The sequence below is a fragment of the Elaeis guineensis genome, chromosome 10 (assembly GCF_000442705.2).
Source record: "Elaeis guineensis isolate ETL-2024a chromosome 10, EG11, whole genome shotgun sequence".
Taxonomy (NCBI): Eukaryota; Viridiplantae; Streptophyta; class Magnoliopsida; order Arecales; family Arecaceae; genus Elaeis; species Elaeis guineensis.
Window position 1 is genome coordinate 2,831,735 of NC_026002.2, and position 17,500 is coordinate 2,849,234.

A 17,500-nucleotide genomic window follows, 5' to 3' on the forward strand; every position below is an offset into this window, starting at 1 on the left:
GAGGAAGAAAGAGAGAGAGAGGAAGAGGGAGAGGAGGGGGCCGGGGCCCGCCGTCGGGGCGCGCGGCCCGCCGCCGACCGTTTGTAGTCGGCGGCCAAGGAAAAGGCAGAGAGAGGAAAAGAGAGAGAGAGAGGAAGAGGGAGAGGAGGGGGCCGGGGCTCGCTGCTGGGGCGCATGGCCCGTCGCCGGCAGTCTGTGGCCGGCGGCCAAGGAAAAGGGAGAGAGAGAGGAAGAGAGAGAGAGGAAGAGGGAGAGGAGGGGGCTGGGGCCCGCCGTCGGGGTGCGGGGCCCACCGTCGGGGCGCGCGGCCCGCCGCCGGCCGTCTGTGGCCGGCGGCCAAGGAAAAGGGAGAGAGAGAGGAAGAGAGAGAGAGGGAGAGGAAGGGGCCGGGGCCCACCGTCGGGGTACGCGGCCCGCCGCCTGCCAACAAAAAAGAGGGAGAGAGAGTGGGAAAGGGAGAGAGAGGAGGCAGCTCACCGCCGTCGAGAGCTCGCCGCCGTGCCGCCGGAGAGACACCGGAGAAGGGAGAAGAGGGAGAAGAGGGAGAAGGGAGAAGGAGAGAAAAAGGGGGGGAAAGGAGAAAACACCATTCCCTTCGGCGTTTTCTCCTTTTTTTCTTCTTTTCTTTTTTTTGATTTTTTTAAATTTTTTTCTTAATTTTTTTAATTATTTTTTTATAATTTTTAAATAAATAAATTTAATTAAATAACGAGGATAGTAATTTGAATGATAATTTTTAATTTAAATTAAAATTATTTTTTTTAATTTATAATTATAATTTTTATTTTATTACTATTTTTTTCTCTTTTATTTACTTTTTTTATGACATTTTTTTTAAATTCAATTTTAAATTTTTATAATTTTAATTTTTAATTTTAATTTTCTTCCATTTTTATATTTTTGACATTCTATTACGTATTTTTTTCTTTTATTTAAGATATTTTTTAAATAATTATATTTAAATTAATTTAGTTATTTAAAATGATATTTTTTATTTCAATTATAATTATAATTTTTATTTTTTAAAATTGAAAATTATAAATTTTGTTTTTCAATTAGAATTATAATTTCTATTTTTTTTCAATTCTATTTTTTTTTTTTTAAATATTTTTATTTTTTTACAACATTTTTCTTTTCTTGAGATATTTTTTAAAAAATAATTTGAAATGGACAACGTAATTTGAAATGATATTTTTTATTTGAATTAAAGTTAAAATTCTTATTTTTTTTAAAGTTTAATTTATAAATTTCCTTTTTTTCATATTTTTTCCTCATTTTTTTACTTTTTTTATGACATTTATTTTTTTATCAAAATTTAATTCAAATTAAAATTTTAATTTTTTTAAATTAAAATTTATAATTATATAATTTTTTTATTTTTTTATTTCTTTTTATTTTTATAAAAAAATTTTAAGCTATTTTTTTATTTCTTTCAAATATTTTTTAAATAAATTAATTTGAATTTGAGAAAGTAATTTGACATGATATTTTTATTTCAATTAATTTTAAAAATTTTATTTCTTTTAAATTTTAAATTATAATTCTTATTTTTTTCAATTTTTTAAAAATTTTGATTTTTTAATTATATTTTTTATTTTTTTAATTTTTTTTGAATATTTTTGGCAAGAATTTGAAATGATATTTTTGAATTAAATTTAAAATTTTTATTTTTTAAAATTTAAATTTATAATTTTTATTTTTTTCGCATTTCTTTCTCTTTTGTTTCTTTTTCTATGATATTTTTAGTTTTTTAAATTTTTAATATTTTTGTTTAGACATTTTTTTAAAAAAATTAATTTGAAAAAAAATTATCTAAAATTATTTTTTTTATTTGAATTACAAATTCTAATTTTTATATTTTAAATTTTATTCAAAATAAAAATTTTAATTTATTTATTAATTTAAAATTTTAAAATTTATTTTTTTCATTCTTTTTTGATTTTTTTTTTGAGAAAAATAGAAAACGTCATTTTGAATGGCATTTTTAAAAACGCCATTCAAAATGACGTTTTTAAAAATACCATTTAAAATGGCGTTTTTTTTTTTGGATGGTGTCAACGTGGAAAAAAATGGGTGACGTGGCAGGAAGAAAATATCATTCAAAATGATTTTTTTTTGTATTATTTTCATAAATATGTTATATTTTATATTATTTATGTAAATAAATTTTTTTTGTATTATTTAGGAAAAGAGCTCCTGTAATTTGTTAGCTCTTCTTTAAAGGAGCCTGCCTCGGGATTCGAGCTCTCGTTAGCTTCTAATTGTTAGCTTTTAGAAATGTTGAAGCTTCAATAAAGATAAGTACTAAGCAGTACACAGACTGCCCATAGACTGCTGTTTCAAGTTCGTCAGGATCTCAGGGGGTCTAAGACTGGTCAAGATTGTTTTGTGAAATTTGCTTCTAGTCATCATTTCCTTTGACTTGTGGGTGCATAATAAAGAAAGCAGGTGCAACCCACATCAGTTGACCGTTATGTAAAGTTAAATTATAAACGTATGGTGTGTTTGATATAATTTTAAGAACAGCAATTTGAAGAAGCTTTCTATGAAGTAAATTCTTTCTCCCATGAAGTAATGTTCTAGTTATCATATTTTTACAAAGATGATGCCACTAGGCTCATCAGTCACTGCTGGGTGGGGGATCAACTATGCTGATGTATGCAAAGTATTTTCTGCCAGTGTTGTGGAATTTTTTCCCCCTCACTTTAAGTACACGTTTACTCCGTCGGCACTCCATTGTCCTACGCTTTTTGTAACATTCTGAATACCTTCAACCAGTGACAAGAATTAGCTTGCAGGTTGCTTTCCGTTGACCTAATGTAATGACCTTGGAACATGCTTCTATCTAGCGGGAAAACATATATATTTATATGTGTGTGTGTGTGTGTGTGTGTGTGTAAAGAAGATGACCACAAATTGAGTTTTCTTAGAACATCTTGTCTGCCATAATTCTCTAATATGTGGATAAGTATGACATGTTTATGTTCTCTAGTGAACTAAAGTCATTCCATGTTCTTCCTTTGCCAAAATATAAAATGTAATAATGATTTCGATCTGCTAAAGCAATCCTCTCCAAAGTTATAAACTTAGGCTTACACGACTTTCCAACATCTGAACAAATGTCTAATCATTAATTTGCAACTTGCCACCAGTCTCACCATTCCATCCACTTCTTGACGTTACTACTCTCACATGTGTTATCTTCACTTCTCATGTTCTAACTTTCTATAATTTCCCACTATTTGTCCTGATTACATTCTAAGTGCTTTGTGTTAGGCTACTAGTCAACAATGTTCTTCTAAGTGTCTTATCCTAGGTCAATATTCGTCACCACTTCACATTCGTATATCCAATCTAAGTTCTGAGTTCATCTCAGCATTTAGCCTACCACCCAAAACTCGTAATTATGGCTAGCAGTCTCCACACTCCACCTATCAAGCCTAACCTTGACGATCAGACTGTCCTTTATACTTTAGTTCTTCAGCCTACTTTATTGAACTTCTAAATGTAGCCATTATCTAATCAACTTTTGAGCCTTTGTTATGGTTTGGGTTGTGGTGTAAACACATGGACCTATAAATGTTTTAAGAATATTTTTTAATAATCATGATATTCTACTATAGTAGATTTCTTCTAATCCTCGTTTCTTATTATAATTATAAGAAACATTACTAGCAGCAAGTTAAATTATCCAAAATTATTTAATAATTAAATACTAATTAGTATTATAATTAACAATAGTATGCAAGAATTTAAGAATGATGACATAACTACTAAATATAGTAGATTTTTTTAAAAAAATGACATCATTTGGATGTTAAAAATTAACGAAAGTAAGAGATGATAGCTGCCATCTCTATCCCACTCCCTTTAAAATGTAATCCAGACCAAGACGCAATTGCCCCGTGACACCTGCCATGATGCGACCTTTCAAAAGTCTTGGATGCTTTATGCCACCATATGCAACAATACCATCACATGGAATCAGACCTTGCATGTGCTCCTAAAGATGCCACCAGTGAGATCTCCCCCCCCCCAAACCCAAATCACACTTTTTTTTTTTTTTTTTTATTTACAAAAATGAGAGTTAGAGGAAGACGATCCAACGCAATTATCTCTCCTAGAGGTGACCATAAAGCCCTAACCTCCATTGAAAAATATCTGATTTGAGACCGAATTTGGATGAATGAGCGGCCTCCTCCCCACCATGTGGACGAATTCAATAAGTGAGTACGTCACTCCAGCACCATCGAGAGTCAAAGAATCAATTGTCATTTTCAGATTCCGTATCCAGATCACTAAAATATGCTCTCTCCGATCATCCGTGCCCTCTCTCATTTTAAAAAACTCTCTTGATTACTCACCGTATATAACTTCCTCATCTACCTTCCTGTGCCGAGAAAAAGAATAAAAGCAAAACTTGAGAGAAAAAGATGACCAAAATCTAAATGCTACATTCACCTCTATTAATTCTTTGTCCCATCACATGATTGAAATGTGAGTAAGGTATTCATTGATAGGTCAGATTGTATCTTTCACGTAAAAGAATTTGATTTTCTTTCTTGCCATCAATAACCACGTCACATTTTGTTTGGCTTTCGAAGCACGATGTTATCTTCATAATTTATACCATGGATAGGAGAAAGAGATTTTTTATGCTTTGAAAGTTCGTATAAAATGTGATTCAATGATTGGTGACACAAAAAGAAATTAATCATTCTTCAACCCGAAAGATATAACTTGAATCCTTCATCTCGACATGAGGTTCCTCCTTTTCATTTAGAAAGGCATCTTGGTTGGTGCCAACAGAGCTCATGACTCATTTGATTCATAGAAAAAACAGAGGAACAATTAAAAAATGAAGAAATACTCAATATTTGGTTGGAGTTTTCAAAAAAAAATAAAAGTAATTTTTTTTGTAAATAAGATTTTCATATTTTATGAAAAAAATCAATTGGGCATAAAAAAAAGAGTTTAATTTACAAATGCTGAAATTAAGATTTTTTTTTCTAAAATATCGTTAAGTTTTTATATAAATTAGAATAATTTTTTTTATTAAGAATGTAACATATATTTTATATAATTTTTTTAAAAAATAGATGTTTCATGAAATAAAAATTATTTTAAAATATATTATTTACTTGATCAATTAAATATGTAGAAATTATTTTTTTAAACATTATATATTCAGATTTGAGCTCCTCAAAAAAAAAAATTTCAGCGTGAGAAAATATTTTCCGTGGACCTAGTGACTCCTTAGAATATTGGACAGGACTTGGACAAATCCTTCGAGGACAGCCACTCATTCACATGGCATTGCTTTCTTGCTAACGTGGTGTACTGGGGTCTACTGTTATTATCATGATCGGAGGCACCGCAAGTTTTGATGGAGACGCTTCATGAATCATTTGTAATTGGACGATAAGAGAGCCAACCACCTTTCGGTCCGGTCACAAGGAAATCATGGCCACGGACTTGAATCCTGTTGCTCCACCGCTATAGTCGGTCCCACCGGCCGGGTTAGTTGGTGAAATAGAAAAAGAAATGATTCATGATGAGAAGGTTGCAGGCAAGAAGAGATCAGGATCATGGTTAAGTCACTGTCAGGATGACTTGTTGTGAGCATGAGTTAGGTTTGGAGTCTAAATTTGTGGATCAAATATGTGGCTAACTTTACTGGAGTGTCCATTGGATTCAAAACTAAAAGGACATTGTTATAGTTAGTTTCCATGTGATGCACATGATGAGAGTTGGACAAGTCCAAATCAACTAGCTATTTAAGATCCCTAACATTTGTCCCCCAAGGGGTTACATGCATGTGATTTGTGTTGTGATGGTGATAAAGATTTCTACAATAGTATGTAAATGATAAATAAAAGCTGCACGCATATTGTGTCCTTTTTTCTGGTATGTATGCTTTTTGGTACTGATATGTTTCGGATTATCTTGATCCATTTGGGTTGGCGGGATATGCCCGATGAAGCACAAATCCAGTTGGGTCCGATAGATCCCACTAGATTGATTTCAATTGATGAGTTGAACTGGAGCTAGATTCCAATTGCCTATTTTCAATCCAACAAGCCGGTCTAGTCCAGGTTTATTATAGATAATAAATATCAAATTTACTATATTTTAATTATAATCTCAACATGAAAATAAATATTAATATAGCATTATTATATTCATGATGCTATAATTTGATCATATACAAGGGTTTTGAATATATATATAAAATTTTAATTGATAAAAAAAAATTGAAAACTTTAATTTTCATGTAATTATAGAAAGGGCTGTAACAGTAGTTGCCCCATATGATTGTAGATTGAATTGCTCAAGGCTCACATACATGCATGTCCCAATGTAGGACATGCAAGGGTGTAGTGATTGTTGGAGGATCATGCTCATCCTAAAGTCCGTGATCTTTATCTCGTAACAGCAATTTATGCGGATGTTGTAGGGTTCGAGGTTGTAGTGTGTCGATAGTCTGATGGGAGGAGAAGTAGGCAAGATCGATGAGGCCCTCTCAAACAATCCCAGTGAGGGCGGCTCTTGTGGCAATAGGAATCAAGAGAGCTGGCATCCATGTACTCAAGGAGGACGATGATGTCGTGTGGAAGGATGGGGAAGATACCATGCTAATGGACAATGGCAAGGGAGTAAGTGCTGTGAAGGATCACCATTTATTAGGGCATCTAGTGTGATGGAGGCATTGGTATTGAAGTGGCGGACCTTCAAGTGACTTGCCTCATTGGTGTTAGGTTGGCGAGCACCAAGAGATGAGCTTGAAGGCAGAAAAGAGGCTAAGGATAAGGGAAGAGATTAGAAGAGAGAAAAATAAAATTAAGATTTAAATTTAAATTTTCATTCAAGTTTTTTTAATCTCTATTTCAAAAAATTATTGATTAGACAAGATACATCAACTAAACAGCAGACTGGCCCAACCATAGAGCCAGAAGCGTAAGAGAAAAAAAGAAAGAGGAAAATCGAAGCAACATGGATATGTCATATGTGTTGGTCTATAGTTGGATTTGTAAACTACAATCTGATCCAATTAATAATTTTTCCTCTAAAACGATGGAGGTGATGCAAATGGTTGAGATGGCGCGATCCTATTTACCCGCGGGAGGCCGAGTGTAGGATAAGATTTCTCCTAGTCTTGGCGCATCCGTCGCGTGCCCGGGCCCTCCAGCGCACACGAGCGCGCCGGGTCCGATTACCGGCCACCACGCGGGACGTGGTTTTGCTCCGACGGTTTTAAAGGAAATAAAAACGCTTCCACCAAGAGCAAAAAAAAAAGGAAATAAAAACGCCATCGCTTTTGTGCCTTCTGAGACGGCAACGTAAGGGATTATTTTATTCCTTGTTTATCTCTTTATTGGGAGGATAATAGCGGATGTGTCGTCGTAGGAGGGAAAGGGATAGCTTTGGCTTTCCTTCGTTTCCTCTGGAATAACATAAATTTGGATGGTGATGAAGATAATAATAATATGCATTTAAGGCCTTGGTCCATGCCTAGATACAATGATCGTCTTATTCCTTCACGTGGTTTGATGATAGAGACCACTTAATTTTATGTGTGAGAAAGAGAGTGCGCGTTTTGACCGGCCGGTGAAAGTTGCAGCGAAGGGATTGTGGCGGTGGGGTTGGATTCCAGGTAGGGAGTTATCCCAGTGGGGGAAACGAGAATAACGAGGATAACATGGGACAGAACTCCTTGGAAATGGGGAAACGAGGATAAAATAAGGAGAGAAAGGAATGGGAATCTCAATTCGAGGAGCCACCAAAACAGCCACACGTCAACAGATTATCCTGGAAACGCTGCTTTCCGCTGGAAACGGATTTTGGAATCATGGCTGCACCGCCCGCTAGTCCACGATGCTCTTGATCAGATAATTGAGGGAATCAGTGCTGTTGAGTCGAGTTGTTGGAAAGATTATCTAATTGTTCACAAAATTTTGTCAGCAAGCCAATAATGATGCAATGTATGATTTATTTTGCTTTTTTTTTATCTTTGTCATACATATTCTTGTCACTTTCGTGTTTGTTTTTATCTTTTTTATTGCATGATAATAGTGTAAAAAATTCCGATCATATAAGTTTCCTTTGTACAATATATACACATTATCCTATAATTTATTTATTTATTTATTCTATTCAAATCTCAATTTTTACTTCAAAAATTATAAAATTATATTTCACACTCCATGCATGATATGATCGTACATATTTTAGGTTATAACCACTCGTATGTCAGTGCATTAAGATACATGCTTGATGAATGGAATTCATGTGAATAAGTTGCATAATTTTTCGCAAAACCCTCTGACCAAATAATCCATATCCGCGGAGCCGGCTTACCAGCCGAACTCTGGACAGGTGTCTAGATCCTAAGAAGAAGACCGTGCAACTCCCATTGCAGCCGATCTTTGCCCCCTCATGCGGATGGCTTTGGGCATCATTCCTTGTGGCCTTTGGGTGTGTTGGAACGGCGACAAATTGTTTTGCCATTTAAAAGGCATGGCCACATGGCCAATTTGACGATCCGGTCACCCGTCGCTGTCCTTGCTCCCTTCGGAAGCCCATGTGTGAATCCATCATTATGTCGGCAGATCTCGCCGAGGAATTGCCGAGGAGAGGACCACGAGCCGAAAAGAAGCTTACGAAGATGAATCGCGCAGGGCAATTAAAATATTCGCGCACGAAAGGATAATAATATTCCAAAGCAATGGCTAGCCGCTGCCTGTGAACCTTTTTTTTTTTTTGGTAGAAAGAGACCCTTCATTGAACCCAAAATAACGGCGTTCAGTTTGATAGTACAAGCAATTCCTATAATAAATATTCAAAAGATACAAGCCAAACAAATGGGAACAGTATAGCGAAGATAACCATAGAAGATATACAACATTATTACTAAAAGCCATAGACAAGTACAAGGAGTGTAAAGTCTGTTTCCTCTGATTTGAGCACAACTTGGTCTACTGCAACTGTGTAACAAGCGAGAACACCTTCCTTTGGATGAGTATATGACTATAGATAAGAACTCCAAAATAGAAGCAGAAGCAAGTGATGCAGGTATACTATGTGATAGTGAAATGAATCCACATTTTCGAGTATGGCAAAGTATAAAGAGTGTAACGAGTATAAAGACTGTTTGCTTTGATCTGAGCGTACACCTTGGAGATATGCAAGTATATAAAGAGTGTCAACGTCTGTATTTGGATAAGCCTCTGAACTGTAGACAAGAGCTTCAAATTAGAAGTATAATCAGATGCATAGCTACTGTATAGTATGAACATAAAGCCCACATTCCTGTATATATCATTTATAGACAAGTATTTGAGCAGCAAGAGCAACAGCATCGTCAGCTGGATCTGGCAATTATAATGTGCATTCATATGAGTAATAACGATCATGTATACGAAGAGCCGGCTCCCATCAGTAAATAGAATAGGCCACACATCATTTGGGAGGCATGCCATGCAATTAATCTGCAATTTGACAAATAAGATGAGATTATGGGAGGATCGGACAGCAATGATTCCACAAGAATATAAAGACAAGCAGAGAACAGATTTCCCATATAGCAAGCTGCAGCAATATATTGTCAGAACTTCCAATATGCTAGTCAACTGAATAACCTCAGGAGGATCTATGAAATTGGATACCATAAGCATCTGCTTGTGTGAGTGAAAAGCCATGAGCATCAATATCAGTCAAAGAAGTCGATTGAAAATCACCTGACATCGCTCTTGATGCAAGATAGTCTGCTACTTGATTTCCCTCCCGAAATATATGGGATATATGAAGACTTCCAATGACATAAATGTTTAAAAAGTGGAAGTTGAAGACAATCGAATTTGTGTGAAAAATAAGCCAATGAACAACTGTTACCGAATCCCCTTCAATCCATATATGTGAGGCATGGCAATCTAGAATTGCAGCTTTCATAGCAAACCATGCAGCCGCCGGTAGTTCAGAAGAATGCACAGAGGAAGTTGAGAAGCATTTGCCACCCGCTCTAATGAATCGACCCTGATGATTCCGTATAATATATTCAGCTGCCGCTTTGTCCTCTATTACCGAGGCATCAAAATTCAATCCATATATGTGCCAATGGGAGGGGGTAGCCACCTGACCATTGTTGCCCAACAATTCAGCTGAGGAGAAGAAGTAGTGCCATGACGGCACACATGAGGATAAAGTGATTAGTGGTTAAAGTAGATTCAAGTAATACAGCAGCCTTACGAATAATGTGGGCGTTGATTGAAAATTCTGTCGCAACGTGACTGCCAGAGCAACCATGGCACATATGCCATAAGAAGTCTCCTACCCTTTTCTATTTGACTATCTGATACATAGCAAATTGATTCCGGTAAAGATTGAACTCGGTACGCATGGCACAGTAGCCGCCAACAATCCTTCGCAAATGAACATGGAACGATCACAGGATTACCATCTTCAGGTTGATCAGGACATGAGTCACAATATTGCTGCTGAGAAGGTAAAACATGTCTCTGTACAAGATGCGATTTACAAGGTAGCCGATCCCAACCCAATCTTGATGAGCTTACATTTCTTTGCCGGATTATTAGTTCTATAATCTTCAAGATTAGAGGGACAGGAAACTTGTATACGAGAAAGCCTCTCCTATGTGTACATTTTCATGAACCTGTACATGGGAAAAACTAAATAAAAAAAATGATCAGATGTGCCTTAAGAAATCAAAGAGCATCTGCATCCTGTCTGCAACCTTGTAAATATAATATCTAAATAATGAAAGAAAACAAACCAATGTGATTCAAATTTTTTACGGCACAAGAAGTAGGTTGGCTGTGTTGTTTAGCTGAACAAATAAAAAATAAATAAATAAATTTTACTAGCTAGTCTTGTCATACCAACTATTTTTTTTTTTTTTTTTTTTAATATATGTCATATGAAGTATCTTTGAGATGCATGCAATATAGTAAAGTTGATCAATATGCATCATACAATATCTAGAGTGAATCTTAAAACTAATTTATATGAAAAATGTGCTTGCTGGAATAAGAGGGTCTAGAAACCAAAAGAATTTGAACCTCTCCACCCCCAAACTCAAACAACCAAACTGTAAAATAGATTTTTTTTAAAAAAAACAAAAAAATCTGCCATACAAATTGTCGCTTTTGCCATTTCCAAGCAACAGTGCACCAAGAAGTTTAATTAGAAGCCAATCTAAAGTTCCAAACTAAATAAAAATGATTTGATACATATAACTTAGTTAAAGACAATAGATATCTGTGACTGTAAGTCTATTTCTAATTGGTTGGGAGGAAGATAAAAAATTCACTAGCGTATGAAAGGCAAAAGAGTTCTTTTGGCCCACAATTATTACTGAGAATATAGAATAAGCCAGTGCTTTCCAAAATTTTCTTCTTTTGCTCTTATTGCATGCTTTATGTAGTAAAAAAATATGGCATGCACCATGCTTGTTTATAATATTATTCTCCATTCCATGCTTAGTAAACTGAAGATAGGTACTAAAGGTTACATGACATGCATTATAGTCCAACTTTACCAACCAAAAGCAAGATATCATTGAGATGATAGAATATTAAATGATCATGCACGACAATTAACTGGTTATCACTCAAGTATGTTGGAAGCCAAATAGACAAATTATAGATATGGAGACACTCGCATGTTCCCATTTTAAATAATTAAAACAAGTCATACATCATTATCATGTGTACCTATAAGAAGATAAGATTAATTAAAACTTTGTGGTTGACAAGAATAGGGTAGCTATCATTCTTTCAACATAATTGCTTCATTAGTTTCCCACAACCCTAAACTGTATGACTTTCTCTTTCTCGTGTGGCTTTCTCTGCTTGAATGTTTTATTAATTCTTTACAATCAAAAGCATGGGACCAGGATCAAAGAAGAAATTTACAAAAAGTGCCAGTTGTTTACAACTATATCAGATGAAGCAGTAAACATCAACTGACCTAAATCACAATGATCCTTGTTGATCGTAATTTAGAAGATAGGTAGGTTGTAATGGTACTAATTAAATAAATCTAACTATTAATATCACTTAAACTACCAAAAAGAAACACCTATTAAGCTTAGTTTAAGCACATTGCAATGCCTGAATTTCATTTTTGTCATCTTAATAAATCTGTGATAAATCTAGTACGAACATGCAAATAATGAAGCATGATCATGTACTAAATTTGTGTATTTAGTATGTAAAAGTAGCCTTCCGTAATATGTACCATTTGGTGCTTATTTTTTGACCGTGGCTTTAGAACTTGGACTTGGCCAAAATTTGTTCATTTTGTTCAAACAATGACAAATTAGGTCATTTCCACACCAAGCTCAACTGGATTAAAGAAAAACAGATTTGTGACTCCAGCATGTACTTCACCCATTTGACAAAACATAATACATTCAAAATCCCTCACCATCATTGAAATTTATAGGACCCTAGGACATTGGTGAACTTCTTAGACAATTTAGGGTAAAACAAAATTCAATCAAGTTATGTTTTGATGCATGAGCTAATAAATATGATGCTCATCAACTTTGGGCCTTAAAATCAATTATTTCTGATACTGTCTTTGAGATGATGTAGGTTCACCTTGCAATCCATTATGAGGGGTTGCTTTTGATAGATGGTGGAGTGTGATAGCATGTCAGAACTACACTCTCGATTTCAAGCAATTTATGTTGAGCAAAGAGCATATTAGATCTCCACTCTTTGAGATTCGAATAGATCTAGATAAAAGGTACTACTCATGTTAATAAATGTTAATAGTGTTTTCTTGTTGAAGAGGCGATCCTCCGTCATCTCGTCCTTGTTAGATTTTAGAAAAGAGTTCTAGAGATCTCTATGCTGATAACCTCGGACTATCTAATAGTACAATTTTCCATCTTTTATTTGAAATGTAGCCTTGCGATTGGCTTGTCCTATATTTAATCGGGACACCAACCATGCCATTATCAAGTGTTTTAGGTGGGAAGTTGAGGGGACATTACTAAGTTAACTGTATCTTCATTACTAATCTTTTTCTATATCTTCACAATATGGCTTGCATCCTTTCAGTATTTGATAGGCCACCATACGTTATCTCTCAATTGATCTCTTTTTGATTTTAGAAATTTAAAGTTGGAGTCCTCATATCCTCCAATTTGATTGTTGCCACAAAATATCATCCGGATGCTGAGCCAAACGATTTTTTTTTTTTTTTTTGGAAAAGAGTGACTCCAATCTAGGGTGATGATGACATATCATAGAAAAGGGACTGCTCAAATTTCTCTGGTGAAAAAGGCAACCAGCCGAAAGTCTCCTCCCATAAAAATCAAGACCAAGTGGAGGAGAGCCCTGACAGGGACTAAAAAGTTTAGCCCTCGAGCAGGTTTTTTAATGGCCGACATTGCAAAAGGTGGGCATCAACCCCGAGCCTCTCCAACCCGAAATCCATACCATCAAGGCATCAACTCGCGATCCTTTTGATCAAACTCACCAAGATGGCCTGATAAAAAGTTACTGCTCCCCATCGGACGGCTGTCTGGTCATCTCCATGGGCTAACACCGTAACATCTCTCCTCCGCCGGATACCACACGGGGCGGTCCGTTTGCTGGTCCAATAATCGCCGAGGCGAACGCTTGATGGCAGCCGATGAGAACCCGCCACCCCTCGAGTCCTCGCCGTGGGCCTCAGGCCCCACGGTGACGTGGCGGGACGCGTGTCGCACGGAGCTCCACGGATAGGCGGAGTGGGGAATCTCGCCGTCCGAGCACGTGGAGGGTGACCGGACCAGACGGTCCAGATGACCGGACGGCCCCGTTAATAAGGCAGGCGGCGTCTCGTGGGCCCCGTCCGACGTCTTAGATCTCGTGTTCGTGATTGGGCTCGAGCGGCTTATAAATTTATAGTGATCGAGTAAGAGGCGCATTTTAGTTAGAGAAGTCGAAAAGAAAAAAGAGAAAAAGATTAGAGGCTTCGGTTTCTCTCTGGCTGGGAGGAAGAAAAGGAAGCGTAGGTCAGAGCATAACCCGGGAGAGACAGAAAGAGAGAAAGAGAGAGAAGGGGCAGGGAATGGACGCTCGCGAGGTGTAGGTGTGTTTTGGAAAGAGTTTCATCGAGGGCTAGGGGTATTTGGGGAAGAGAATTAGTCCTTGTGCCAATTAGATCTGCGATGGAGAGGGACTTTCTGGGAATAAATGCCAAAGTTTCCGGGCCGCCGGCGAAGGAGGACGGCAGGGGGAGCCGTCAGGACCCAGGTCCGATTTATTTACTTCTTAAACTTTGGATTTTACTCTGAATATATCTAAAATTGTCGTTTTGGTTTTATTGTTTGTGGGATTCTTCGTGTCTAAGCTCCTGTTTTTTAACCCTCCAAGAAAGATGGGTTTTTTGTGAAGTTTTTGGTGTAATTTTCCGGTAGGTTTTGATCAAAGATTTGAGTTTTAATTGTTTGTTTATCATTTTTTCGTTATTGGAGTTGTGTGGCCTTCTCCTTTGGGTCTGGTTCTGGATTGCTTTTTTAAAAGTTATTATTGGAATCACAGAATTAGGACTTATTGTCTTGATTGCACGAATATTTTTGTAAGTTTGCACATATTTGTAGAGCTGGGTTTTGCGAGTGTTGCCAAAATATCCCGGTTTAATGATTCTTGATTACCAAGGAACAGTAAAGAAAGATGGCGTTAATGGCTATCTAAAATTTCTTTCCATAAATATCTATGCTTTGAAGTGGGCTTGTTATTGCCTGTCAATATTTAACGTGGATTTGGATTGTGTTCATTTTGTGAGGGAAGAACATGTTTAGCTGACCAATATTAGCTGCAACTTTTGAGAACCTTCTTTCGATCAAAAACTAAGGTTTATTTCCACCTTTTTTCTAGAGTTAGATTAGCATCATGTCTTGAGATTGAACTTAATCATGCCCCACTTGGTCCATTGGGATCTATTTGATGTCTTTTGGTGTATTTAATTCGATAGATTTTAGTTAGTAGTGGAATGCCGTGACTCAGATTGTGAAGATTATATAGATTAGCCTTGGTAGAAGCCTTTCATCAAGTAATTGCGGATATGGTTGTTTGCAAACTTGACTGTATAAATTTTCCCATTTTTAAGGTTAAAATATTGTAATTGGTATGCATTATTTCATAATTACTTCATGACTTTTACACAAACTTATGTAGATTAGTGTGACACACGGCAATTTAACACTAGTTAGCCTGTAAAGGAGAGTTATGGTCTCTAGCAATCATGTCCAAGGAACCAAATTAAAAGTGGAAAATAAGCAACAAGAGTAAAGTTTCTTCTTTCCCCCATTTTTTTAGTAGTAAAACAGTTTACATCAGCGATGATGCATTAAATCTCTTTTCCATTTTCCTTACGTATCTAGTATGTGGAATTTGCAGTCTACGTTGGAGGTTCTGCCTTGCAGTGGCCTTTCTTGAACACGACCACTGCCATGCAGCAGTTTGTATCCTTCAAACAACATGAGGAGAGGCCAAAGAAGATTGTATTTGATCAGTTCTCTTCAGGGTTTCAGCCAATATCTACCGTTGATGCCTTCGAGACCAGTCAGAAATCCTCCCCTGCATTAGCAGCTCAGGTCTGTTTAATCACCAAACTGATCTTGGAACCATCATATCACACTATTTGTTTGGATCAAGATATCCAACTAAAAACTTTTGTAATTTGAGCTGACAGAAATCCTTCAGTCTTGATGGACAAGGTGTCCGCCAATACAGCATGCAAGTGTCCCAACCTCAAGCTTCGGGTTCCTTTGGTGCTTCTGCTCACCAATTGAACGAGCCTAGAATGTTTCCTCTTGCCTCTCATCACTCTTTCCCAGTTACCATGAGCAGCCCTTTCTTCAAGGTCCAAGGTGCACCAAATCTTGCTGTCACCTCTTTAAAGCAGCAGCCATTTGGAGGAGGGCTTGCAGTCAGTGCCCCTGTTGGGGATTCTGTGGCGGGAGCCCTTGCTCCAAGGTAACATTTTGGTAAATTCTGTGCTTATTATTAGAAAGTTCTTCAATTATTAACAAAAATCCAAAATGGAATTTTGTAGGGGTGTGACCAAGACAGCTTCCAAAACTGCACAGTTAACAATATTTTATGCAGGTGCTGTGAATGTATATGATGATGTCCCATTAGAAAAGGTAATGATTACATTTAGAAATTGATGATTCTTATAAAAAAGGTAAATTGAAGATTTAATGTCTGCGTGGCCGGCTGTTTACAAAGTGTTCATTATGTAGGCTCAAGCAGTTATGTTACTAGCAAGTAGGGGATCTAATGCGACTTCAAATGCTGTGAATCCACGATGTGAGCCACCTGTGCCAGCCCCGACAAAACTGGCAGGATCTGATGTTCTAAGCACAAATCAGAACCTGACACCTACCTCGAGTCATGTGGCTTCGCCTTGCTCAGGCCTTTCTAGTCCATTGTCAGTTACTTCTCGAACAGTACCTAACTGTGGTAGTGGTTCTACAACCAATGATGATACTGCTGTGGTTAAGACTGTTGGGTCATTGGCTCCCACAAGCCAGAATGAGCCTTCAAAAACTCTAACTGCTGCAATAGGCTCTACTTCTGCTGCAACTATCATGCCAACAGGTATTTATTGCATAAAGGTGCATTGTTGCAATTTTTGTTCTTTCATAGTGATTTGGCATGGACAATCATAAGTGTGGATTTTGTCTCTTTTTAAGCATGGACAATTAACTAGAATAGTCATGTCTGTAGCTTATATTTATTGAAAACCGATATACCTCTGATAAAACCCGAAAAATGTTATATTCCTTCTATAAACATCGATTTATTTTCTTTACAGAAAATGATCATTGATGCAAGGATGTGGGTCCAGATACTTGTCAAACATATCTGACATCCTGTTGGGGATTGGAACGTTATGGAGAAGAGTCAATTAGGTTTGGTTTGACTAGATAACTGGATCTATAGAGCCAATGTAAATAAAGCCCCCTCTGCCATTCATTACTGTGTGCTAGAAGAAAGAGATAGAGCCCGTAAAAGAGAGTGAAGAAGAGTTAAAACTTTAGAATTTCTAATGAACTAAAAAATTATAAAATGTCCCTCATATGGTGGTCAGATATGGTTTCTTGCTGCATGCGCATTGCCTTTATATCCTATTTTTCTCTGGATTTGTTGCATTGGTGTATCCATATTGTGTTGTATCTGTGACCATGCTTCAGAGTATACAAGATCAAAGACTTGATAGGATCTGCAGAAGCAGATCCTTGTATTCCATTTTTGCACCAAAGGCACCATATTAAAGCTTCTTGCTTTTGTGGGCATAGATTCTCATTAATCTTTATTGATTATATTGGCTAAATCAAAACTAGTGTTCCTAGCATCAGTAGCTGCATCTCAATAAATGGTGATTTGTGTTTGCAGCTGTACCCCAGGCTCGGAGGGCATCGTTGGCCCGGTTCTTAGAGAAGCGAAAGGAAAGGTAGAACTTTCATGCTCATTCCAAA

The 17,500-nt window shown here is 36.8% G+C and overlaps 1 protein-coding gene across 1 annotated transcript in view; it reads left to right on the plus strand.

The window, feature by feature from the left end:
• Nucleotides 1-13,944: 13,944 nt before the first annotated feature.
• LOC105053204 (protein TIFY 6b) overlaps nt 13,945-17,500 on the plus strand; it is a 4,269-nt gene continuing 713 nt past the window's right edge. Inside the window, exons 1-6 of the mRNA XM_010934287.4 lie at nt 13,945-14,267; nt 15,414-15,610; nt 15,709-15,992; nt 16,072-16,162; nt 16,262-16,619; nt 17,418-17,475. Of these exons, the coding sequence (XP_010932589.2) occupies nt 14,183-14,267; nt 15,414-15,610; nt 15,709-15,992; nt 16,072-16,162; nt 16,262-16,619; nt 17,418-17,475 (1,073 nt within the window). The 5' untranslated portion in view covers nt 13,945-14,182. The remainder of the gene's footprint in view (nt 14,268-15,413; nt 15,611-15,708; nt 15,993-16,071; nt 16,163-16,261; nt 16,620-17,417; nt 17,476-17,500) is intronic.